We start from the raw sequence: 25,775 nt of genomic DNA on the forward strand, positions 1-25,775 counted from the left end.
TCTCAAAGGTCTGGGCCTGCCAGTCCTAGAAGAGACACTAATTTAAAAAAAAGTATCCTTTAGCCATGCCGGTGGCGGTGGCGCATGTCTTTAATCCCAGCACTCAGGAGGCAGAGGCAGGCGGATTTCTGAGTTCCAGGCCAGCCTGGTCTACAAAGTGAGTTCCAGGACAGCCAGGGTTATAGAGAAACCCTGTCTCGAAAAACCAAAAAAGAAAAAAAGTATCCCAGCACTTGGGAGGCAGAGGCAGGTGGATTTCTGAGTTTGAGGCCAGCCTGGTCTATAGGGTGAGTTGCAGGACAGCCAGGACTACACAGAGAAACCCTGTCTCGAAAAACAAAACAAAACAAAACAAACAAACAAAAAAAGTAAATTCATTTACTTAGTGGGTACCTAGCACATCAGCGCCCCCGACCCCCGTCAGTTCTCTCTCTCCACAATATGAGTTTGCAGGATAGAACTCAATTGTCAGAATTAACAGCAAGAAATGATGAGTAGACCATAAATACTTCTGAGTAGATCATAAATACTCAGCCAGCCCAGTACTAACTTACCCATCAGCCCGTGGCCACATGTTTTGTGGTTTAGTCTTTATATCACACAGGCTAGCATGATCTTTCTGCCTCAATCTCCCCAGTGCTGGGATTTCAAGTCTATGCTTCCTGACCAACTAACTGGTCCTTTAAAAAAAAAAAAAAAAAAAGGAAAGTTTTGTTTGTTTTTTCTTAGGAATGATCTGGGACCAGAGAGGTGGCTCAACTGTTTTAGTTGTTTAAATTAGGCTCAACAGTTCAGAGCAGCCTGGGTTCTATTTCCAGCATCGACATGCGGTTCATAACTGTCTACTCTAAGTCCTGCGCGTGATACGATGCCTTCTTTCGGCCTCCGCCTGTACACGGTGCAGAGACAGACTTGCTGGCAGAACACTGATATGCATAAAAATAAAAAAAAATCTTCGAGTTAAGAGATGGTTGTAAACTACCATATGGCTACTGAGAGCGAAACTTGTGTTAAGCTCTTAGTTCCCTCAACTAGTTCTTATTAAGATTTTCGAAACGTCCCGTAAGGGACAGCTTTGGGCTGGAAGTATCAAAAATCTTGACTATCTTTCCAAGCAAACCACTCTTGCGGTCCCCCTGGTCACTCCACGAAGGTTTCGTCCCTCCCACCCCACGCTGGCCCACGTGATCGCGCTCTCCCGCGTGTGAAGACCGTAGTCACCGGCAGACTGAATCAGTGACTTTCACGTCTCGGGCCAACGCTAAATTGCAAGCTGCTGCAGTGAGGATGGCCATTGAGATTAAAGCCGCTCATCACACGACTCTGCATTGTGCAGGCAGTCATTCTTGTGTGTGTTGGCGGCCCCTGGTTGTCGGCGAGCTCCTCGCGTAATTTTGGAACCCTTCGTTCTTTTGCCCCGTCAGTGGACGGGTCTAAAATGCAAGACCTTACGGGGGAGCGAAGCCAGTCATGTCAGTCAAGCAGTCTGTCTGATTAAAAGCAAAGCTTACAAAGAATCATGTGTGGAGCTTTCAGTTGTCTTGGCATTATTTTATGGTCACACATTTTGTCTTCATACAGTTACGCGTGTTAATCATTTGAGAATCCACTTGATGCTTCCCAGATAGTTCAGTCCTTCCCCGTAGCGCCCGCCGGGAGAGGCAGAGGAACGTCTACCATCTTGGACGCAACTATTTCTTAGTCAGAATGGGGGAGCCACATATCCTTGTGAATTTATTTGCTATCTTAAAAAAACCTTTTGGGCTATAAATAAACTCGCATATCTTGAAACATTTATTTTAACTGTTTCTAGATTTTTATGCCTATCTGAGTTTTCTCGGGCTGATCGTGAGGAATGAGGGCGTGGGTGTCTCCCCCCGAGCCACATCTTGGTACGACCCCATCGCTGCACGCACATGGCTCCGCGCTAGCGGCGCGCGGTGACTTCTGGGAGTCGGAAGCAGGGCGGCCGAGCCGGGTTGAGAAGCAGCGCGGGCCCATGCAGGACGCTGAGAACGTGGCGGTGCCCGAGGCGGCCGAGGAGCGGGCTGAGCCCGCGAGGCAGCAGCCGGCCTCCGAGTCGCCGCCGACGGACGAGGCGGCAGGGTCTGGCGGGTCCGAAGTGGGGCAGACGGAAGACGCCGAAGAAGACGCCGAGGCCGGACCGGAGCCCGAGGTGAGGGCCAAGCCGGCGGCCCAATCCGAAGAGGAAACGGCGACGAGTCCGGCCGCCTCGCCCACGCCGCAGTCGGCGGAGCGGTCCCCGTCGCAGGAGCCCTCTGCGCCCGGGAAGGCAGAGGCCGTGGGCGAGCAGGCCCGGGGGCACCCCTCGGCTGGAGCGGAGGAGGAGGGCGGGTCCGATAGGAGCGCGGCTGAGGCGGAGCCGCGGGCTTTGGAGAACGGAGAGGCAGATGAGCCCTCCTTCAGCGACCCCGAGGATTTCGTAGACGACGTGAGCGAGGAAGGTAAGGGCTGTAGTCGTGATGGTGTCCCCGGCGAGGGCGCGAGGTCTCCCGGTTACAACGATCTTGTTTCCTCTACAGTGGGGGGCACCATTTGGGGAGTCCGTTTCTGCGGCAAGCCCGAGCGCCTGGGGGTTGGTGGAGGGCTGGACGACCAGGAATATCTGGGCAGCTGGATCCCTCAGAGGGCCGATCGAGAGGGACAGGTCGTGTAGAGCCTGATGCCTTCCCCCTTGTAGAACTGTGTTCCCAGTGGTTTCCGTAGTAAGGCATTGCCGTCGGACCCAAGCACGTTACCAACCTGCTTCTCTCTTTTTACTAGGTCGGTACCCTGGACCATTGCTTTTTCACATTGTTCGTTTGGCCGCTTACTTCATGATTTCTTCTATGGTGACTGGCTTTTTAAAGGCATTGTTTCTGTCTACCTGCACAGGAGCCGTATTCCTAAAATCTTTTCTGACAGTTGATAGCATGTATTCCTCTGCCTCTGCCGTTTCAACTTCACTTGAGCCAGTTCCTTCATGTGTTGGTGTGGCTAATACCAAGGGCCAAAGGGCCTAAGGACACCACTTTTTTTTTTTTTTTTAAACGAGACAGGGCCTCTCTGTGTAGTTCAGGCTGAAATTGAACTCCTGGCTCTTCTCAGTTTTCACAGTGCTGGTCCTACAGACATGTACCTCCAAACAATTGCTTTTGAACTACCATGAAAATACAGCGCCTCAATATAGTTGTCAACCTAGAACTTACAATATTTCAAGAGGTTGTCATTTGATGTCACCCTTGTTTGACTTAATCCTTTTGTATGTTGTGGGGGTTGTTTTGTTTTGTTGTGAGACAGGGTCTGGCATGGCCCAGGCTGGCCAGCTCTTTATGAAGTTGAAGCTGTCTTTGACCCCCATCCTCCTGCCTCCACTTTCAGATTTCCAGGATTTGAGATGTGAGTCACCATGCCTGGCTTATTTCTTTTTTTTTTTTTAATTTCTTTTTTTTTTTTAATTTTTAATATTTTTATTACATATTTTCCTCAATTACATTTCCAATGCTATCCCAAAAGTCCCCCATAGCGCCCCCCACTTCCCTACCCACCCATTCCCATTCTTTTGGCCCTGGCATTCCCCTATATTGGGGCATATAAAGTTTGCAAGTCCAATGGGCCTCTCTTTCCATGCCTGGCTTATTTCTTAAAAGATGGCTAAGCGTGAGAAGCAGATAAACTTCTGTGAAGAATCTTTAGGCTTCAGCCTTGAGGACGTTCATCTGGGTAGAACAGGTTTCTGGGTTCCCACTCTCGCCTGGCTCCAGTGCTCTCTAATGTACCTGTTTTCCCCATGTTAGAGCCTAAGCTTTGACTTTGAAGCTCCTTGTGAATCCTTGGTTCCTTTGGCTATTTTGGGTCTGGGCTGTCCCTGTCACTTCATGGTTTCAGATAGGACCTCACCATTTGGCTGGGCCAGCAGGCCATGTAGGTCCTTGCACTTTTCTAGCACTGGGAATTCGGCTCCGTGCCCCTCCAGCTCTTTTGAGTTGGGTGCTAACCTACAGGAGTGATTTTACCTCAATTCCTGCTGCTCGCCCAACAAGCGTCTTTTGAACTAAACCATTTGCTCATAGGAACTACCAGCATCTTTTCCCTTTTTCAAAGGTCTGTTTTGTTTTATTTGTTTTTAATTGAAATTTTGCACAGGATCATTTTGCCCTTGTGTCTAGTGCCCATGGAGGCCATTGGATGGCTCTCTTAGAACTGGAGTTTGAGTTAGAATTGGTTGTAAGTACTGGGAAGAAAATGGGTCAGTCTACTGCAAGATGAGTATTTAAAGAATATTTGAACCCATTTAATTCACAGATTCCAGTATGTATATTATTTCCAGAATTGGGGATTATAGGAGTCAGGGGATGCTGGCTGGTGTGACTGCAAGGCCAGCCTGCCTTCATCAAGTCTGCTAGGAGCCCGGTGGGTCCCGTCCAGTGTATGCAGGGAAAGGGGAGTAATGAGGATCTGGCCCTTAGCGGTTGGAACTCTTAAGGCCATCTGGCTTTGGGCATCAGGGTGTCACAGTGTCATCAGGGTGGGAAGAGAAACAGCCTTTTGGTTTCTACCAGGAGGAGCAGTGTGGAATCCTCTTGCCTCCTTGTCCTCACATCAGTATACGCCTCCTATTCTGTTACTGATAATGAACAAGTTGTTTCCTCTAGTGTGCTGTGCATGCCAGTCAGTTCAGTACTTGGAAGGTAGAGGTTTGAGGTTAGCCCCTGCTACATAGGGAGTGCAGAGCCAGCCCCCGAGGTACTTGGGACCCTATATCAAAAGACAAATAGAAGGGGGCTGAAGAGATGGCTCAGCACTTGCTGTTCTTCCAGAGCACCTGGGTTTGATTCCCAGCTCCCGCATGATGGCTTACATGTAAGATGGTGTCTGTAACTCCTATTCAGGAGTGATCATGTGGTACACATACATACACAAAAGACATTTATACACGTCACAATAAAGGGTAAGAAGCCCAAGCAAATGGAAAGAAGCAGTGCGTTGCATTAGGAGGCTACTTTGCTCTGCCCTTCTCAGGAGAAGCGGGTGGGTAGTTACAGGCTAGGGAGGCGCTTTGAGCTCCTGGGAAGGAGTCTAGTTTGTATGGAAGCTGGGCTTTTTTTTTTTTTTTTATTACATCTTGTTAAGTTCAGATCCAGCTTAGCAGGCTGTTTAATTGTATGGTAAGCAGGCTTTTAAAGGAACCCAGAGTTTCTGTAGTGAAGGTGTGTGGCATTGCTGTGTTGAAAATCTGCCTCTTACCTCCTCACTCCTTGCCTGCTCTTGATTCTGGCATCTTTGAAATGTGTCTTAATTCAGTTTCTTTTGCTGTGACAAAAGCCACTTATGTCAGTCCATCATCCAAGGAAGTCAGGGCAGGAGCTGATGCAGAGGCCATGGAGGAGTGCTGCTACTGGCTTGCTCCTAAGGCTCGCTCAGGCTGCTTTCTTATAACATCCAGGGACACTAGCCTGGGATGGCACTGCCACAGTGAATTGTGTTCTCTCATTCCAATCATCAGCAAGAAGTTAACCCACAACCTCGCCCACAGTCTGCTGGGGGCATCTTCTCCCAGATAACTCTCGTGCGTCAAGTTGACATAAAATTAGCCAGCACGAAATGCAAAGGACTAGTGTGGTAGAACCGAGTAGCTGGCGCATGCCATGCAAGGGCTCTACCAAGCCGTACTCCCAGCCCACCAGCAGTGACCTGAAAAAAGTCATTTGGTGAGTTGGTGCTGAGCATTTGTGTCGCAGTCAGGACAGTCAGTGTTCAGGAGTTGGTTTTTCTCCTTCTGCAGTGGGTTCCAGGGATTGAACTCAGGTCGTCAGGCTTGTGTGACAAGTGCTTCTACACATTGAGCCTTGCTGCTGGCCCAGAATTGCCTTTTATATTTAAACATACATTATTTATTTATTTGCACCCCCTTTTTTTTTTTACATTTTACTTTGTATGTATTTGCCTGCATTCATGAACTACGTGTGTGACTGGTATTTGTGGAGGCCAACAGAGGGCATCAGATTCCTTGAAACTAGAGTTACCAGAGCTGTGAGCCAGCAATTGAGCCTCAGTCCTCTGCAAGAGCAGCAAGTACTCTACGATGGTTGAGCCGTCTGCCCAGCTCTGTTTTTTTTTTTTTTTTATATGTATGGGTGTTTTGCCTACATGGATGTCTGTGTACCACAGGTAGAAGAGGGGATTGGCGTCTGTGGAACTGGTTGTGAACCACCATGTGGGTGCTAGGAACTGAACTCTGGTCCTGGAAGAATAACAAGTGATCTTAGCTGCTGAACCTTCTCCCCACTCCCCATCCTCTCCTCCCTTCCATCTTTTCTTTTTTTTTTTTTTTTTTTTTTTTTTTTTTTGGTTTTTCAAGACAGGGTTTCTCTGTATAGCCCTGGCTGTCCTGGAACTCACTTTGTAGACCAGGCTGGCCTCGAACTCAGAAATCCGCCTGCCTCTGCCTCCCAAGTGCTGGGATTAAAGGCGTGCGCCACCACCGCCCGGCCCATGTTTTCTTTTTGAGACAAGGTCTCGCCGTGATTCTCTGGCTGTTCAGAAACTCACTAGGCTGACCTTGAACTTCTCTGCTCACCTCTACCTTCTGAGCTGGGATTGCAGGCATTAGTCGTGACAGACTTGTTTGTTTTAAGCAGGATCATCTTGTGTAGACCTGGATGGCCTGAGCCATGGCTGTCTTTCTGTCCTGGTTTCTTAGGTTCTAGGAGCATGGGGGTGTTCTTACATTCAGCTCACATTTCTCTTTGTGTGCATGTACACATGGGGACCTGAGGTTTGTGTCAGGTGTGTGCTGCTGCTGAGCTTCACCCCTTTTGGAACTCACTCTGGAGAACTCTGTAGACCAGGCTGGCCTCCAACTTGGAGATCTGCCTGCCTCTGCCTCCAGTGCAGGGATCAAAGGTGTGCGCCATGACCTCCCTACTCCCTCCACCTTCTCCCTTTAAAAAATGTTTTGAATGTGTATTAGGGTTTTATTTGTAAGTATATTTGTGTGAGGTTGTCAGAACTTGGAATTACACCTTGTGAGCCACCATGTGGATGCTGGGAATTGAACCCAGGTCCTCTAGAAGAGCAGTGGATGAACTTAACCACTGAGCCGTCTCTCTAGCTCCTAAGATAGGGTTTCTAATTGAACCTGGAGCTCACCATTTCAGCTAGACGGGTTGAGCAGCAAGCTCCTGAGGTCCTCTTGGTTCTGTCCTGGGATTGGAAGCATGGGCCATGGCTTGTGGGCAGCAAGCACTTTCCCCACTCAGCCTCTGTCCAGCCCACCTTTCACTTCTGAGAATGCAACAAAGGACATGTGTCAACATCTGTATGCTGAAGTTTCTTTCCCTTTCAGTCCCCTTGAACTGGAGTTAAAGACTGGAGTTACAGTGAGCTGCCAGATGTGGGCACTGGGAACAGACAGAACTCAGGTTCTCTGGAGGAGAGACAGTTGGTTTTTCTGAACATGGTTTCTCTGTAGAGACCAGGTTATGGCCTTGAACTCATATTCATGCCTCTGCCTCCCAAGTGCTGGGATTAAAGGCACTGCCATCAACTGTGGTACCTGTTCTTAATGCTGAGCCGTCTCTCCTGCTTTTCCGTTTCCTAGCTAAGATCTTCTGTAGTCTGGTAGGAGGCTGGCCTTGCCTTGAGGGTGACCTTGAACTCTAGCTCCTCTTGCATTCCCCTCCCAAGTGCTGGGGTTGCAGGCGTGTGTAACCACTCCTGAAAAGATTGAATAAAAATGGACAGTAATAATGGCTAGAAATTTGTGCAATGAGCCATTCTTTTAAGTTTGTCTTAGAGCAGTATCGGAGATTGAAGCCAGGGCCACTTCTGTGTTTAGGTTGGGTGCTGCCGTTATGTTATATCTGTGGCCCTTTGTATTTTATCATTTTTAAGGTTATTGTTTTTGTGTGAAGTATGGACAAGGCTATGGAGGTCAGAGGGTAACTTTCAGGAATGGGTTCTTCCCACCTGGTTAAGGCAGGGTCAAGCTGACTTTGAACTCAGATCCACAAGCATCTTTCTCCACCTTCAAAGTGATGGGCTCACATGCTTGCAACAGTTGGATACATGTAGAGAATACTTCCCATCAAAAGGAGTGTAAGGATCAGCCCTCCTTGTAGAAGCCAAGTCCTGATTTCTTTGTCCATGTGAAAGCACTTGGAGTAGATGCCTCTTAGAAACGAGCAGCCTGCTGACTAATGAATGAGTGCTTCGTGGCTTAAATAGAAACTACTTGACATTTCTTTTACTCCTTCAGAGCTACTTGGTGATGTACTCAAAGATCGGCCTCAGGAAGCGGACGGGATTGACTCGGTGATTGTTGTAGACAACGTTCCTCAGGTGGGACCAGACCGACTTGAGAAACTCAAAAATGTCATCCACAAGATCTTCTCCAAGTTTGGAAAAATCATAAATGACTATTACCCTGAAGAGGACGGAAAGACGAAAGGGTGAGCGTGCGCTGGTTGCTGAAGCAGCAGTTGAGGACTTCGGGGTTTGTGTGTTCAGGCCACCCCAGGGGGAAGCGCTCTAGTGAAGTGTTGGTTGGTCTCAGGTTCCAGAGCTGAGCCCCACAGAAGCAGCAGGCTATCCAAGCATAGGTCCTAGATCAGGATCCCACTGGCCTGAGAGTGGGCAGAGGCGGGGCAGGCCTGCCTGTGGGATGTCTCTGGAAGTGCTTTTGAAAACATTTTAACTTCTCTGAAGCAGAGGTGAAACCTTAATAGCACTGCTTAGTTAGCACCTAAATCCTGGGTGCAGCCTAAAGTGTGACCTGCAGTTCGCTTTTTCTCTTCAAAATTAGGTCTCCCATGCTTGAGTCTAGGCGGCCATTGTGTTTCTGGTGCTGAGTATGACTGTAGGCTTAGGCCCTCTGTGAAGGCCTGGGGCTTCTCTGTCTCCCAGGACCGAGGTTCATGAACAATGGACTGGCTGCCCTCGGAGAACTGGACAGGGCAGAATGATCCACAGTGGCTTCTGCGGAATTTGAGGGTTTGCCTCTTGCCACTGTTCACAGACCCCCTTTGACACATGTGCATCACTGGGCTGTCACAAGGAAATGACCATTTCTGTTAAACTTTTCTGTCATTTATAATCATGAAGTCAGTCTTGATCTATTAAGATTCCCCCCCCCCTTTTTAATGCTGCTAATGACTGTCATTTATTACAAATAAGATGAAAGTTAGAGATGAAGGATACAGCCGTCAGGGTAAGTAGTTAGAGAAAATAAAATGGAAGGTAGCTTGAGAAGTCTGAACAGTAGAGTATAGAAAAGCTTAAGATTCCTTCAGGAGCGGCTTGGCCTGTGTTACTGTTCTGCATTACTGTCCTCAGCCTGGCTGCCTTGGAGACATGGCAGGACAGTTAGCCGCCCCGTCTGTTCATGCAGAGAGAAGGGCCTCAGTGTATAGACAGTAAGTCTGAAGGATGCATGTGTGCAAGCCGCTCACTTTCTCCCTCAGGTACATCTTTCTGGAGTACGCTTCTCCCGCCCATGCTGTGGATGCTGTGAAAAACGCCGATGGCTACAAGTTGGACAAGCAGCACACGTTCCGGGTCAACCTCTTCACCGACTTTGATAAGTGAGTTGAAGCCTGAGATCTGTGGCTGGTGCCTGTGGGTCCTGGGGAGTCCCTCAGTGGGTGCTGGTGGTCTTTCAGGTGATTGGCTTCTGTTGGCCAGGCGAGAGAGAACATGTTATGGTTTTGCTTTGAGTTTGGGGTGGGTGGAGAGCGTATGGAGCTGCCTGGCTGTGCATCCTCTCTTCCCACACAGCTGTGGAACTCAGCAGTGCCCATTCTGTTCCAGGTACATGACGATCAGCGATGAGTGGGACATTCCAGAGAAGCAGCCTTTCAAAGACCTGGTATGTTTTACCAAACATCTGCCTTTGTAGTCAAAAGACATTTTGTAACTGAGGTAAAAAAGGTATCCATATCTATTGAACTAGTCATTTGTCATTAACTACGATAGTTATCAATAACCTTTCTTTGATTAAAATTAATGCGATGTACTAAGTCCCTCGATTTTGATTGGTTTTAGGGCAATTTGCGTTACTGGCTGGAAGAGGCAGAGTGTAGAGATCAGTACAGTGTGATTTTTGAGAGCGGAGACCGGACGTCCATCTTCTGGAATGACGTCAAGGACCCAGTCTCAATTGAAGAAAGAGCGGTGTGTACCAGCAGCTGTCCCTGGCCATGACCCCCCCATCTCCTTGCAGCAGGGCTGGTTTCTGCCCCAGGAGCAGGTGAAGGCTCTTGTTCTCTGAGGCATTCTCTGAGAACAACTATCACTCCCTTACCTGCTTGGGAACGGTTCTGGGAGATGAGAAGATGCAGTGTAGAAGGAAGGGCTGCTGTGCTTGGCGAGTCTGTCATTTTCATACTGCTCCTGCCTTCTTACAGAGATGGACAGAGACGTACGTGCGCTGGTCCCCTAAGGGCACCTACCTGGCCACTTTCCATCAGCGGGGTATCGCCCTCTGGGGAGGGGACAAGTTCAAGCAGATCCAGAGGTTCAGCCACCAAGGCGTGCAGCTCATCGACTTCTCTCCATGTGAAAGGTGAGCAACCCCATCTCGCCACCTTGGGCGATTTGTGCTACTTTTAGATTTGATAGAAAAATCCTAGGAGCCAGCCTGGCCCTCATAGTGAGGTTGAGGCCAGGTTAAGCTACATGAGACCTGGTCTCAAAAAAGCCTCAAAACAGACAGAGAGAGGAAAAAAAAAGAGAGGTGGTTTACCGAGATTCTCCTGTCCGCATTTGGCCCTGTGTGTAAAGTGCCAGAGCTGTGCAGTAGGGTGCGCTGGCGAGCATTCAAGTTTTTCTCTGATGATTTCTTTTCTTTTGTTATTATTATTATTTTTGTTTTGTTCTTTTGTCTTTGTAGACAGGGTTTCTCTGTGTAACCCTGGCTGTCCTGGAACTCACTTAGTAGACCAGGCTGGCCTCGAACTCAGAAATCTGCTTGTCTCTGCCTCCCAAGAGCTGGGATTAAAGGTGTGCACCACCACTGCCCGACCGATGATTTCTTTGTGCAGTGACCCAGGGTCTCTGCCATTGAACTGCATCCTCCCCACCCCCAAACCTGAGCGATTGGAGCACTAACTGCCTTACTGTGGTTTCACCTTCCTGGGCTGCAGTGACACAGAGTCCCACAGCAGGAAGATTGTTTGTCCCTTGGCTCTTCCAGGAGAGAGACCACACGGACAGAGCTCACTACAGTGTGTGCTCATATGGTTGTGTTCTGTTGTCTCTGTATACTTCTCATGGGCGTATGTGTATGTGTACCTGTAGGAACAACATGCACTGGGCTGGGTACTGTGAGCTTCTGGAATGTATCCCTTGATAAAGTGGGCCTGCGTGTGTGCTCACCTCTGAGGGGGCATCGCCTAGCAACCACCATGTGCTTTGTGTGATACTTTGATTCCAGATACCACTCTGTGCCAGCACTATACCATAATGTCACACAGATCACTTCTGGTTCTAGTTCAGGCACTAGACAGTTTTTCTTTTTCTTTTTTTTTTTTAAAGTACACTGTAGCTGTCTTCAGACACTCCAGAAGAGGGCGCCAGATCTCGTTACAGATGGTTGTGAACCACCATGTGGTCGCTGGGATTTGAAATCTGGACCTTTGGAAGAGCAGTCGGGTGCTCTTACCCACTGAGCCATCTCACCAGCCCCGACAGTTTTTCTTAGAAAGGTTTCTTTCCCATGTCTGAGTTAATCATGGAGCAGAGACTTATTAGAAGTGGAGCTGGAGGAAGCTACACACCACACTTTGTGGGGATCCCCAGCATTTGGGATCAGGAGTTAAAGGCCAGGGTGGTGTACATGAGACCCTGCTTTCAAAAAACAACAAAAATATCTACTGGTTACCTGTAGACAAAGGTTGTTACCCCAAGGGTGTGTGCTTGGCCCCGGGCCTAGTGTCCTTAGCCCTCGTCCCTTTTCCTGGGACACCCTTCCCTCCCTGTGTGCTGCTCTCAGAGTGCCAAAGTGAACGGGAAGGGTTGCGAGATGGCTCGGTGGTAAGAGCTCTTGTCCTTGCAGAGGACGCAGCTTTATTCCCAGCACCCACACAGTGGCTCACAACCATCCCCAACTCCCTCTTCTAACCTCTGAGGGCACCAGCTATGCATGCAATCAAAACATACATGTAAAATAAATCTTTTAAAGAAAAAGCAGGTATGTGAGATAGCTGCCTTTTGCCCGTGCCTGTGTGGCTCGGTGTCCATCTCTTGGGAAGCCTGTGCAGTTCCCACAATAGTCAGTTCACTTGCGTTCTGGGAGTACAGTTGGTATGTGGCTAGGGTGTGGCTTTCTCTGTTTTGATACATGGCTTGGCCCCAAATTGCTATATCTGAGGCTGGCATTGAACTCTTGATCCTCCTCCTGCCTTCACTCCCCAAGTGCTAGGATTCGGGCTGTGCACCACCACACCTGGTATGATCTGTCTGTTCACGAGTCTGTCCTCTTGAACAAATGAGGCTATCCTGTTGTCTGTTAGGTGCTCTATGCTTTGGTTCTGTAGATCGCGGTGTTGGGACTCACTCATTTCAGGCTTTAGCAGTTTGGTATAATGTTGCTGTCAGGATTTCATCTTGCCAGCCCTGATACTGCAGCAGGAGGGCTTTTTGCTGGTGTCCTCTGGCTTGCTGGGCATCTCCACTGCCCCTTGCTGTGAGAGCCATATCCTTAGGACACATCTGCTTTGTGGGAACAAACCCAGATTTCTTCTTCACTGAGAGATGACCTTAGTCAGATAGCTAATTTCCCGTGTCCCTGAAGCACACTCCCTATAGAACTGTATGTTACCATTTGTTCTCTATCTTACTCATCTTACACCAGTGTAGCCAGAGCGAATCTCAGGTGCTCTTCCCTCCAGAGCACCCCACAATTGGCAGACTTATTGGGCTCTTTGATTTGCTTTGGTGGGAGCACCGTCTAGGTGACTCTTGTATTCTGTGGCATACTTTGTACCTGGTCATGCTCATCCTACCCCAACCTGGGAGAGAGAAGACACAGTGCTTGGGTCATGGCAGGTGTGAAAAGTCTGTTCTGCACATCTTGATGGCCTTCTGTGACCCATAGCAATGTGTGCTGGAAATGTGATTCTCATACCAAGGAAGTGCTGTGCTAAGTGACCCTCTCTTGCAGATACCTGGTAACGTTCAGCCCTCTGATGGACACTCAAGATGACCCTCAGGCCATCATCATCTGGGACATCCTCACGGGCCATAAGAAGAGAGGTTTTCACTGCGAAAGCTCAGCCCACTGGCCCATCTTCAAGTGAGTAGACCAACGCCCTGGTCTGCCTGTGGCCTTTTCCTGTTCCTCGGCACAGCCTGACACCTCTTTTCTCTTCAGGTGGAGCCATGATGGCAAATTCTTTGCAAGAATGACCCTGGATACTCTTAGCATCTATGAAACACCTGTGAGTTCTGGTTTTTTTTCCGTCTTTCTGGAAGTCTGGGCATTGAACTCGAATCCTGCATGCTAAGGCAACTGCTCTATCACTGAGCTGTGGCCTAGCTCCATGCTTAGTTTAGTGTTCCAGAAGGCTAATCAAACTGTGGGGTGCATGCATGGTGGCTATGTGGTGTAGAGATACCATGTGAGTGTAGTCGGTGCTCCTCTTAATCTGTGCTGTAGAAGGGAAGTGGGGCTTTATAGACTAGTGATAAAGGCCAACCCTGCTGTGCTGGGTGGAGGTCAGGACTCCCTCCCTGTGCAGGCTCTGGCTGAAGTCATATTGGAAGTTTGTATGTTGCTGTTGCCATCTGATAGAGCAGAATCTTGCACTGTTAAAAAGGGGAAGGGGAGCTGGCAAGATGACTTGGTGGGTGAAGGCACTTGACAACCAGAATTCAGTCCCTTAACTGCACCATGAAAGCAAGAACTCGCTCATGCATGCTGTCTTCTGACTTGTATATAAGTGCTGTGACATGTCCTTCCCGCTCCAGGATAAATGTAAAAAGAGGTACCTAGAGTTGATGCTGCACTGACCTTTCTGAGCTGTGACTTTTGTTTTTATTTTTATTTATTTTTTCTTGTTTTCCTTCCCTCGTGGGCAGTCCATGGGCCTTTTGGACAAGAAGAGTTTGAAGATCTCTGGAATTAAGTAAGTGAATGTTTCTATGACGTCACTGTCAATGTGCTCTGGTTGCTATAGCAACATAGGATGGTTACCTTCAAACAGCAGAAATGTCTGTCTTTCCTTCTTTTTTTTTTTTGGTTTTTCGAGACAGGGTTTCTCTGTGTGTAGCCCTGGCTGTCCTGGAACTCACTTTGTAGACCAGGCTGGCCTCGAACTCAGAAATCCTCCTGCCTCTGCCTCCCGAGTGCTGGGATTAAAGGCGTGCGCCACCACGCCCAGCTCTGTCTTTCCTTCTTAAAGCTAGAAGTCCAAGCTGAGCTGGTGGATTCTGTCTGGATGGTGTCTCTCTTGCTAGTTAGAAGGAACAGCTCTCTAAGGACCTTAAAAGGCATTTGTTTGCAGGGCATGGTGGCACTGGGAGGCAGAGACAGACAGTCTCTGTGAGTCTAAGGCCAGCCTGGTTTACAGAGCAAGTTCCAGGACAGCCAAGGCTACACAGAGAAACCCTGTCTCAAAAAAAAAGGTCATTTACTGGGTCCCCATCTTCCCTTCCTTAATACCGATACACCTCACAAAGGCCTCATCTATGGCACCACCTCACAGTGCATACGAGGAGCACATGAACAGACCCTTCAGGGCATTGCAGCAGGGTATTTTAGAGACAGGGCTTCTCTGTATAGCTTTGGCTGTCCTGGAACTCACTCTGTAGACCAAGCTGGACTCAAATGTATAGAGTCTCAAATGTAGCTCAAACTGGCTTGGTATTTTTCAGTAGCAGAGTACAGCTGTGAGCTCCCTATTCTCCCACAGGCTGCTATTACAGCCATATACTAACTACCACATCTAGCTAACACTCAGCTTTTTGTTTTTGTTTGCTTGTTTTTGTTTTTAAGAATTATTTATTTTATGTGTATGAGTACACTGTAGCTATTTTTAGACACACCAGAAGAGGGCATCAGATCCCATTACAGATGGTTGTGAGCCACCATGTGGTTGCTAGGAATTGAACTCAGGACTTCTGGAAGAGCAGTCAGTGCTCTTAACTGCCCAGCCATTTCTCCAGCTCATAGCACTCAGTTCTTAAGCAGTTATCAATAGCATTTGCTTCTTGTTTCTGCAAACATTGGGGTGCTGCAGTGGCTCCTGTTCACAGAGCACAGAAATAAAGACTAAGGTCAGAGAGTCTTGCCCAGCCAGAGTAGGGACTGTGTAGAGACTTGAGCACGGTGGCTTGACCTCTTCAGGAAGCTCCTTGGTAGAAGGTATTCTATGGGACGAGGCTTAGATATGTGGTGAGGAACTGCCGCTCATTCTTACACATGCTTGTTTATCTGAAGGCATTTGGAGCTGGTCAGTCCTGGGGTAGCAAATGCTTATCGGCACAGAGGACCTTGGCGTGGCTTCCTTTTGTTTTTTTCATTCCTGGATATCATTTGGACTTTTAACAAAAACTAAAAACAGAGTATACACTGATCTGCAGCGATTTTAATACGAAATTCAGATGTGGTGGGGGCTTCTGCACGTCAGCTGGTCAGGATGGTAAGGAGAGGAGTTGGTTGAGTCCCCAAGTTTGAGACCAGTCTAGGCAACAGGCCATCTCAACAGCAACGATAGAAGGCAAGGCTGTGCTGTGTCTGGAGGCTTTCCACATGGCTCCCACAATCGACTGCCGCACTGTCCGCCTGCAGCGCAGTTACTAGTTACTAGAGAACGGATTGTTCACTTGTCCTGTCTTCCACCTTCTGACGTCACCTTGGTTGACCTTTAGACAGCCTGCAGCTGGAGCCCTCAGCCTGAAGTACATTTGTAAAGAGCAAGGCTGGCTGTGTGGGGGGTGGGGTGGGGTGCAATGAGCAGCATCCCTTTGTCTGTCCCCTTGCTGTCACAGCAGTGTGATCACGCCCCAGGGTTGTGAGGTCTGCTGACTATGTGTCTGTCTAGCACATAGCCAGGCTCAGAGCATAGCAGGCAGCCAGCAGGACGCCAGCATAGAGCTTTTAAGAGTAAATTTGGTCATCTCTCTGCTGCTCTGTTCTATAATCACATTTTTGCATCTTTTATCCCTTTGTTCGCAGAGACTTTTCTTGGTCTCCGGGTGGTAACATCATTGCCTTTTGGGTGCCTGAAGACAAAGATATTCCAGCCAGGGTGACCCTGATGCAGCTCCCCACCAGACAGGAGATCCGAGTGAGGAATTTGTTCAATGTGGTTGATTGCAAGCTGCACTGGCAGAAAAATGGAGATTACCTGTGTGTAAAAGTGGACAGGACTCCGAAAGGCACACAGGTTAGTGCTTGCATGAGGGCCTTGCGAGTGGGCTCCTGCTTCTGAAGATTTGGTTCTCATTGTTTGTGTGTGTGCACAAGGGCCACATGTGTGCAGAGCTTCGGAGGTCCTAGAGTTGCAGTCACAGTTGGTTGTCAGCTGCTTGGTGGAGTGCTAATGTTCTAATTCAGATCTCCTGCAGCCTCTCCAACCCATGCAGCTGTTTGTCAGGAGGTGCTAATGGGTTGCTTATTGTGTAGACTGTGGGGTAGGTACCGTTGCCTGATGCTAAAACTGTTGGCTGGCTGGTCATGGTGAAGGAGTCTTAAGATATTCTGGCTGAAAGCTGTTTGTTTGTTTGTTATGTATTGTTTTTTTCAAGACAGAGTTTCTCTGGGTAGCCCTGCCTATCTTGGAACTTACGCTGTGGACCAGTCTGGCCTAACACTAGAGATCTGCCTGCCTCTGCCTCCTGTGGACCAGTCTGGCCTAACACTAGAGATCTGCCTGCCTCTGCCTCCTGAGTGCAAGGATTACCACCAGGCTGGGTTGAAGGCTTCTTCTTTTCTTTTTTTTTTTTAAAGACTATTTACTTATTATATGTATTACACTGTAGCTGTCATCAGACACCCCAGAAGAGGGCATAAGATCTCATTACAAATGGTTGTGAGCCACCATGTGTGGTTGCTGAGATTTGAACTCAGGACCTTCGAAAGAGCAGTCTGTGCTCTTAACCACTGAGCCATCTCTCCAGCCCCCAGGGTTGAAGGCTTCTTGAAGTGTGACTTTATTAATCGCTTTTACCCAATAAACTTTTGTCCCCAGATTTATAAGCACAGAATAAGTTTACAAACCCAGCATAAACTGATCATCATAAATGCAGGTATGTCTGTGTGCAGTGCTCTTGGGGGCCATAAAAACGGCATTAGATGCCCTGGGGCTGGAGTGACAGTGGTGGCTTGCCGTGAGTGCTGGGAATTGAGCCCGGGTCTTCTTCCCGAGCAGCGGGTGCTCCACCTGTCCAGCCCCGGTGCTTGTTTGCTTTCACAGAAAGAGATAAACCTTGGCCGGATTTTTGGTACTGTGCGATGTTTTTCAGAGTTGATGGATTTTTGATTGTTTAATTGTCAGTGCTGAGACTGTTTTGCATAAACCAGTATACAAAAGGGCAGACATAGTGTAGTGTGTTTAGGGCAGGCTCCAAACTTGTTAGAAATTTGTAAAATTCATTGAACATTTTTAAAAAATGAACCCTAAGTCAGCAACTCAAACAGGATTATTTTTCAAAACAATATTCTAATGCAGTATAACTCAGAGATCCTGCTAATTTACTACATGCTGAAGAATGATGGAAACGACAGTCCTTTGTTTTCTATAGTTTAACTGTTAAGTTTTTGTTTGAAATATATTTTAAGTACAGTAGAGACAACACATTTGTAACTTATAACAGTGTGAGTCTGAGTTTGAGGCCGCTTCAGCACAGTGGCACTCTAGACCACAGACAGCCGCTGGGACGTTGACAATGCCTCAATGTGGGTGAGCACTGCTCAACACAAGGCTGCTGTGTGGCACTCCTGTGGAGTTCTGATTCACAGTGTTTGAAAAGCTGTGTTTTAATCTTCTCTTCTTACCCCTGTTAGGGTTGCTCACCTCATGTAGTTTTGAGCTCACAGAAAAATACAGTAGTATCACCTACTGATGCTCAGCCACTCTTACTAGAAGCTTAAAAGGGAAATATTGTTTTTCTGAAGATGGACTTCACACAGCTCTGCCCACAGATGTGTCTGTTTATATAATTTAATGTTTTCCGCATCCAAAAAAACACTGTGTCTTGGCATGGCATCATGTGTGCATGCCTTTAAACCCTAGTACTCAGGGGGCAGAGGCAATCAGATCTCCGAATTTGAGACCAACCTGGTTTACATAGCAAATTCCAGACTATCCAGGACTGCGCAGTGAGACCCAAGCTTTGCTTGCTTGCTTGCTTGCTTGCTTTCTTTCTTTCTTTCTTTCTTTCTTGGATTTATTTACTTTACAAGTACACTGTAGCTGTCTTCAGACACACCAGAAGAGGGCATTGGATCCCATTACAGATGGTTGTGAGCCACCATGTGGTTGCTGGGATTTGTACTCAGGACCTCTGGAAGAGCAGTCAGTGCTCTTAACCTCTGAGCCATCTCTTCATTTTTTTGAGATAGAATCTCAGTCTTTGGTTCTGGGTATCCTTGAACTCAGTGATTCTCTTCAGTGCTGTATTACAGGCATGAACCACCAAGCCTGTCCCAACTAACTTTTCACTTTCTAACAAAGTGAGCTATGTCTGACTTTTGGTATGTTCTATAGGCCACTCAGGCATGCCACTGCACATGCTAAGCTGTGTACCAGTTAACACTCCCCGTTTCCCTCTTTTCACACCACTCCTTGGTCTGCCCTTTTATTGTTTTGTCCTTGTGCCAGGGTCATACTCAGGCAACCGTCTGAATGCTGGTCAGATGTTCTATTGAACTATGTCCCAGCCCTCTCCTCACTCCTGACAGCCTCCAGTCTGCTTTCTCTATGCATGTCTCTGGTAGGAACATTTTCCTGCAAGCCTGTGGCTCTTGGTGTCCAACCTCTCTGACCTCACTACTTCTTCCTCTTTTTTCTCTTTACAACCCCATCTATATTGTATTATGTTTCAGCATTTCATTTTATTCTTTTTCATGGTTGGCTAGTATTCCAACATACACGCATCCACATGTTAATGGGTGAGTGGTTACTGAGTCTGCTGTTGGAAGTCAGTCATCCCTCTGGACTGCAGGGCCCCTGAGAACTCTGGTAGATGTGCTGAGAGTGTGCTTGGGCTGTGCTGTCATGCCAGCCTGAGCACCACAACAGGGTTGTGGACGTGCTGGTGGGTGAGTGCTGTTTTCTATTGTCACTTGTACCCATCCCCATCTTTCCATGCCTTCACCTTTCCTTTTTTACTTTTGTCAACAGGGAGTTGTCACAAATTTTGAAATCTTCCGAATGAGGGAGAAGCAGGTACCTGTTGATGTTGTTGAGATGAAAGGTAAGCAGGAAGGGCTTTCGGTGGCTTTCCTTGTCTTGTCCAGCTTCTGTGTGAGACGGCTGCTCAGCAGTGTGTGCTGAAGTGAGGTCTCAGCAAGAGCAGCCACAGGGACCTTCCCGTCTGCCTTCCTCCTGCCCACTCTATGTGGGGCTACAGGGGCACACTACGATGCCTGGAATTACCTTGATGAGCTTCTAACTGCTTGCATTTTTGACTGCTTTTTTTGGTTTGTTTGTTTCTGTGAAGTAGAGATTCATTCTATAGACCATCTGCTCTTGAAATCTTTCTGTCTTGGCTTCTCGAGTATTGAAGTTGTAGGCCTGTGCCACTAGGCTTGGCCTGCCTTTTCTTCACTTCCTTTCCTTTTTCTCTCTGAAAAAAGATTTTTTTGAAGTGGGATGTTTTAAGACAGGGTCTCACTATGTATCCTCTGTGCCTGGAATTCATAGAGATCCACCTGCCTCTGCCTCCCAAGGGCTGGGATTAAAGGCGTGCGCCACCACTGCCCAGCAACATAGAGAAAGGTTGATGTACTCTACAGAGCTAACTTGGCTCCTTTACTGGCAGAGTCGTGTTAGCTCCAGCCTTTGTCTAGTAAAGTGCCTGTGCCTGTCGTTGCTTTCACTATAAAAGATGATGACAGCTAAGTTGTTAAGGCCTTAAGTCAGTTAAGGAAAGACAGCGGAGTGGCACCTGCCTGTGATCTTAGCTTGCAGGAGGCAGGGCTCGAAGAGTCCCAAGTTCTAGTCTGGCCTGGGCTTGTTATTAGCACAGCATCCCAAGCAGATTAAAGCAGCTGCATCTGAACGCTGCTGACTTGGCTTTGCTTTGCTGTCTGCTGATCTGTGCTCTGCTAGTGCATTAGGAGTGCTATTCTCCAGCTGGGTGAAGGTCTTTGGAAGTGGAGCTGGGGCATGGAGCAGCTGACTTCTCCTTCCTGTTGATTGTAGAAACCATCATAGCCTTTGCCTGGGAACCCAATGGCAGTAAGTTTGCTGTGCTTCATGGCGAGGCCCCTCGGATCTCTGTCTCCTTCTACCACGTGAAGAGCAACGGGAAGATTGAACTCATCAGTAAGTAGTCTGCCCTCGGGGGGGCCGGATCCAGCTGTGCGTCGGATGACGGCTGGATGCTGAGTTGGGGTGACTTGGGACAGAGGGAACGCATGCTTTATGTCCATGAGCCCTTTCTAAGTCAGCCTTTACTGCCCCTGCCTTTCAGCCTGGCTTAGCCCTCAAGTCCTCTGAGGCTCCAGCAGGAAGGGGGTGTTCTCATTTCCGTTTGTGCAGCAGTGCTCCCCTAAAAGACAGTGCCCCCTTTATCGTGGGGGCAGCGTGTGGCCCTGCTTAGACTCCCAGAGGGCTGCTGCTTACTCTTGTCTTTGTGCCATGACAGCCCCACAGCGGGTTTAGAGCTCAGGACAAGCTGAGCTGGGATAGATCTGCAGGGTCGCCCTAGGCTGTGTTTCATAAGTTCTGCCATAGAGGTCACATTGTGGTTTTCTTGGGCTCGGGACCTTCTGTGAACAGTGTGCTTTCCTGTCACCGAGTCTAACCATTTGTGACAGGATCAGCTGGCTGTGTTGTAAAGTCCGTCGTGTAGTTGGTTCTCTTGAACCGTTTGCTTTGTCAGGGCCGCCAGGGTCAGGGTGACTGGGAAGATGGTTTGATGGATGTTCTGTGGTAACGCGGCCCCTGATGTTATGGTGGACACCAAGGGCTTGTGAGACGGTCACTGTATTTGCTGTCAGTGCGTACTTTACATGTGAAGTTGAAAATAGTATCCGCTAGGTTTCCATCCTAGCCAGCAGCCACCACCCAGAAGCATCCTGACTTTAGGTGTAACTGAACGGGGCATGGTTTTGAAGGTTCTCCCAGAGTGGCCTGTGGGTTGGGTTGGAGTCATATGTGGACTTTGTCTGTGCCAGCTCTCCTCAGTCCCTCAGAAGTACCTGTTGTCCTTGCAGAGATGTTTGACAAGCAGCAAGCCAACACCATCTTCTGGAGTCCTCAGGGGCAGTTCGTGGTGCTGGCCGGGCTGAGGAGGTAGGTCAGGGCCCTGCCCACTGTGACAGCGCCCTACTCCTGAGGTTTGTGCTGAGGGGGAGCGTTGTCATCTCACTAGAGAGTTGTCACAGCTGAGCCTGCGGCCACAACAGGCTGAACTGATGGAAGTCGCGACTTGCAGATGATGTGTCCTCTGTGATCGTAGCCTTGTACCCCTCCTGTGAGTCCCGCGGCGCTTAGCTGGCGGCTGTCCTCCCCTCTGTGGTTGGGGTGCCTATCTCTTGCCCTGCATCCCAGCTGAGCACACAGGAGTGGTGAGCAAGTCCAGCCCTGTCCTCTGGTGGGAAGGATGGCTGTGGCTTGCTCCACTGTGGAAGCTTCCATGGGCAACATCTTCTCCAGATGCCACAGAGCACTGTGTATACCATCCATGTCCTGGTCCCAGACTCAGGATGTCCTTAAGGAAATTTGTCACTGTGAGGGCAATAGGGCCAAGGCTCAGGGAACTAACTACAGCCCAGCAGAGTCCTCCATCCTTTCTCACCCTGTGACTCAGTTGTGGTGAGGGGCATTGGACTCCCGGTGGGGGTACAGGGGATTGTGGGATCAGCTGCCCTGTCACCCCACAGCATGAACGGTGCCTTGGCGTTTGTCGACACTTCAGACTGCACCGTCATGAACATTGCAGAGCACTACATGGCCTCCGATGTTGAATGGGACCCAACTGGCCGCTACGTGGTTACCTCTGTGTCGTGGTGGAGCCACAAGGTAGAAGATGGCAGGTGCTGGGCTCTCAGGGAACAAAACCTCTCAAGGCTGGTGACAGAAACTGTTCCTGTGGGATTGTTATATCCAGGGACCCCAGGCTGAGGGCATTATTCACAAACCTCACAGCTGAGAGGTCAGCTACCAGAGCATTGGTCAGGCCTGCTGGAACACTGTGCCTCCTGAGGGCAGACTGCTTTCTGTGTTTACTGTTGAGTAGACAGTTGAGCCAGTCCATGAAAACAAAACCTGTGAGCTCAGAGGGCTCCTGCTGATGAGATGTGACCCCTTGCTTCCCAGATGTCCTTGGGTAGTGTCTGGAATAGTACTCTATGTTCAGGACAGGATGTGCTGTCTAGGACCCATCCCAACACTTAGGTAGCACATTGTAGGACTGGCAATATCAGTGCATAGCATAGCACCTGCCTGGGTTCCATCCAAGCATCTCCCACCCCCAAAAGGGCGGAGGGGAAGGAAGTGAGTCTTTTAAGCCTATGTGGGGCTGTTCCGTTCAGTTCACAAAGCCCCTGAAGACATGGTTGGCAGCAAGGAGCCCAGCATTTGAGTTGAGGCTGAGCTCCTGGGAGACAGAGGCAGGCGGATTTCTGAGTTGGAGGCCAGCCTGGTCTACAGAGTGGGTTCCAGGACAGGCAGGGCTACACAGAGAGAACCTGTCTCTAGAGTCTTGCGGGGGAAAGCTAAGCTGAGGTTGCTGTTGTTCTCATTGGCACTGCTGTGAGAGTTTCTTGTCATAGACCAGTGGGTAATGAGCAGGCCCAGGATCCTTGCACCATTGTTTGCTAGCCATCTTTTCTGCTGGAGGGGGAACACAGCCGGATGCGGGTGTTTTTGTCCAGAGCTCAGGTTGGTGCTGTGGCTGCTAAGAGTAATGGTCCAGGGTGGCCTTGCACATTTTGCATGATGGTACCACTGCCCTCTAGGTGGACAATGCTTACTGGCTGTGGACCTTCCAAGGTCGCCTTCTGCAGAAGAACAACAAGGACCGCTTCTGCCAGCTGCTCTGGAGACCAAGGCCCCCAACACTCCTCAGCCAGGATCAGATAAAGGTCTGTGGTCCCTGCCTGGTTAGGGTAAGGGAACTGTTGTGGCACTGAAGGAAACCAGGCATTTGTCCTGTGCCTGGACAGAGGCAGTCGATGGAGAGTGGAGGTAGGACCTGGAGAGGGCTCTGAAGAGATGCAGGGCCAATGAGACCTGACCCAAAGCCATGTTAGGTTAGGCAATGCTTATAATCCCAGTAGGCTGAGGCAGGAGGATGGTGAGTTCTTTCCAGACTCTGACATATAGCAACAGGATGATCCTACCTGTGTCCTCCGCTCCCCTCCCCCTTGCACCCCCAACCCCCCGACTTCAGAATACCCATGATAGTCTGTTTAAGCCAGACAGGCAATAAGCAAGTTCCAGTGGGATTTTAAGAGCTAAGAAGGGGTTATGTAATGGGATAGGCTTGTGGTATTAGGTCAGAGCTGGGAGTGACTCACCCTGGGAATCATCTCCATGAGGTGAGACTCGCCAGCTGACCGTGCTGGTGCCCTGGGGCCGAATCCTCTTAGTCCTGGAGGCTGTCACTGCACACTGGCATCTTTAAAGGCAGCAGTTAGGAATCTTGCTTTGAAGGCTCAATCCTGAGAGACTTGTCTTGGTTTCAGCAAATTAAAAAGGATCTGAAGAAATACTCCAAGATCTTTGAGCAGAAGGATCGCTTGAGCCAGTCCAAAGCTTCAAAGGTGAGCCTGAGGGATGCTCACAGGAGCCTGATCTGGCTTGTTCTCCAGATGTGAAGGTGAACAAACTAGCAATGGGGGCAGAAGGCCAGCACTGGCCTTGGAACCAGCACCCACAACACTGAGTGAAGGCTAGCTTTTTCTTGCAAGAAGCGGGGGGAGTATGATTAGGAAGAGGAACGAGGGTCCCACTTAAGGGAGGTTCTGTGGAAGGCTTGCCCAGTGCACAAGCACTGACATCTTCCAGACTTCACCAGTGGTTGCTAGATATGGTGGGGTCATTGTCATCGAGCAAGAATGTCCTACAACCTTCCCTACCTGACAGGAACTGGTGGAAAGAAGGCGGACTATGATGGAGGACTTCCGGCAATACCGGAAAATGGCCCAGGAACTCTACATGAAGCAGAAGAACGAGCGTCTAGAGCTACGAGGAGGTAACCAAGCTTCTGGGCTTGTCTGCAAGTGCAGTGGTTCCCCGAGAGGCCTGCAGCTGGCTTTGCAGCCGTGTCCCAGGGGTCAGTCTATTGTCTGTTCTCTCAGGGGTGGACACCGACGAGTTGGACAGCAACGTGGATGACTGGGAGGAAGAGACCATCGAGTTTTTTGTCACCGAGGAGGTCATTCCTCTGGGAAGTCAGGAGTGATCTCAGCACTGTGGTAAGATCTGTGAACAGGAAGATAGGAATGAGGGTCTGCTGACAAGCTCTGGCTGCTTGTTAGACCACCACATAGAAGACAGCCCGGGAAGATGGCAGTGCTGCTGCTGCTGGTGGGTGATAGGGAGCTTGGGAAGAAGCAGAGGCGGGCATGGCCATCTCCAGAGGGCCATGCTGCAAGGAGGAAGGTCAGGGACAGCACTGTCACCATGTTGATATTGTTGGTATAGGACAGAGTGCCTGCCTGCCTACCTGCTTGTGGTACTACTTGGTGCTGGCCTCCTTCAGGAACCGAGAGAGAGAGAGAGAGAGAGAGAGAGAGAGAGAGAGAGAGAGAGAGAGAGCGCTAAGAACGGCATGGAGTGTGCTCAGTGAAGAATCTGGCTGTGCTCCCTTGCTTTGTGTCTGACTAAATGGTGGTTCATCTGTTGCAGTGTTACTGTGCCGTGCCCAGGATCCGAGGCCACCCTTCACGGCGAGCCTCGTGCTGGGCTCTCACCTGTGCTTTCTTGCTCTGGACTGCGAGTGCACCCAGGGTTCTTCCATCCCGACACAGCTCTGTGCCTTCAGCCCCGGGTCCACAGCGGGGACACTCGAGCCTCTGCTCTCATCTTGCCCTGTTTGGGTTTTTATCAGCCGTGTCTGCATTGGAGCCTCACTGCAGTGTTCCTGGTGGCTCCTCTTAACTCCTGCTGCTGTCCATGGAGTTTCCAGAGCCTTCACCTGCAGCTCAGTGGGGTTTCCATTCACGGACTTGCTGTTCCTGTCGGCCAGTGTCATGTGGCCTGGAGACCATCAGGGAGTCTGCACACCCACCACTTACTTGTGCCAGAAACTCTGGAGGCACCCGCCCCTCCCACCTGTTGAGGTTGTGGCAGCCTCTGTGCAGGTGGGATGTGGAAATAAAAGCAACCCTGTGTGACAATGCTGTCCTGATCTCTTTGTAGCTCAGCGTGGCCTTGAGGCCTGCCCAGTCCCTCTCCCTAGGGTAAGGGTATTTGCACACTGCCCCTGGGTTATTGCTAAGAGCCTACCTGTCTGGACAGGTTGGAAAGCGGATACACGGGGTTAGCCAAGCTACTTGACCTGCACCTCTGTAGTTACCTAGTATCCAGTAGAAAAGACAGCAAACAGCCATAGATAGATGAGCTTCACCCAAGGACGCGGCTGGCCAAGGGTTGCTG

The 25,775-nt window shown here is 49.4% G+C and overlaps 1 protein-coding gene across 1 annotated transcript; it reads left to right on the forward strand.

The window, feature by feature from the left end:
- Positions 1-1,934: 1,934 nt before the first annotated feature.
- Eif3b (eukaryotic translation initiation factor 3 subunit B) lies at positions 1,935-25,516 on the forward strand. Its single transcript, XM_021162596.3, has 19 exons — positions 1,935-2,465; positions 8,261-8,453; positions 9,465-9,584; positions 9,811-9,868; positions 10,045-10,173; positions 10,407-10,564; positions 13,163-13,294; positions 13,373-13,439; positions 14,080-14,126; positions 16,178-16,388; positions 19,347-19,419; positions 20,370-20,492; positions 21,386-21,464; positions 22,055-22,193; positions 23,132-23,257; positions 23,861-23,938; positions 24,261-24,369; positions 24,476-24,592; positions 25,026-25,516. Exons 1-18 carry the CDS (start codon positions 2,000-2,002, stop codon positions 24,577-24,579), a joined length of 2,412 nt encoding a protein of 803 aa, XP_021018255.1. The 5' UTR covers positions 1,935-1,999; the 3' UTR covers positions 24,580-24,592; positions 25,026-25,516.
- Positions 25,517-25,775: the final 259 nt, after the last annotated feature.

The sequence above is a fragment of the Mus caroli genome, unplaced genomic scaffold, assembly GCF_978045245.1.
Source record: "Mus caroli unplaced genomic scaffold, Mus_caroli_1 scaffold_4, whole genome shotgun sequence".
Lineage (NCBI taxonomy): Eukaryota > Metazoa > Chordata > Mammalia > Rodentia > Muridae > Mus > Mus caroli.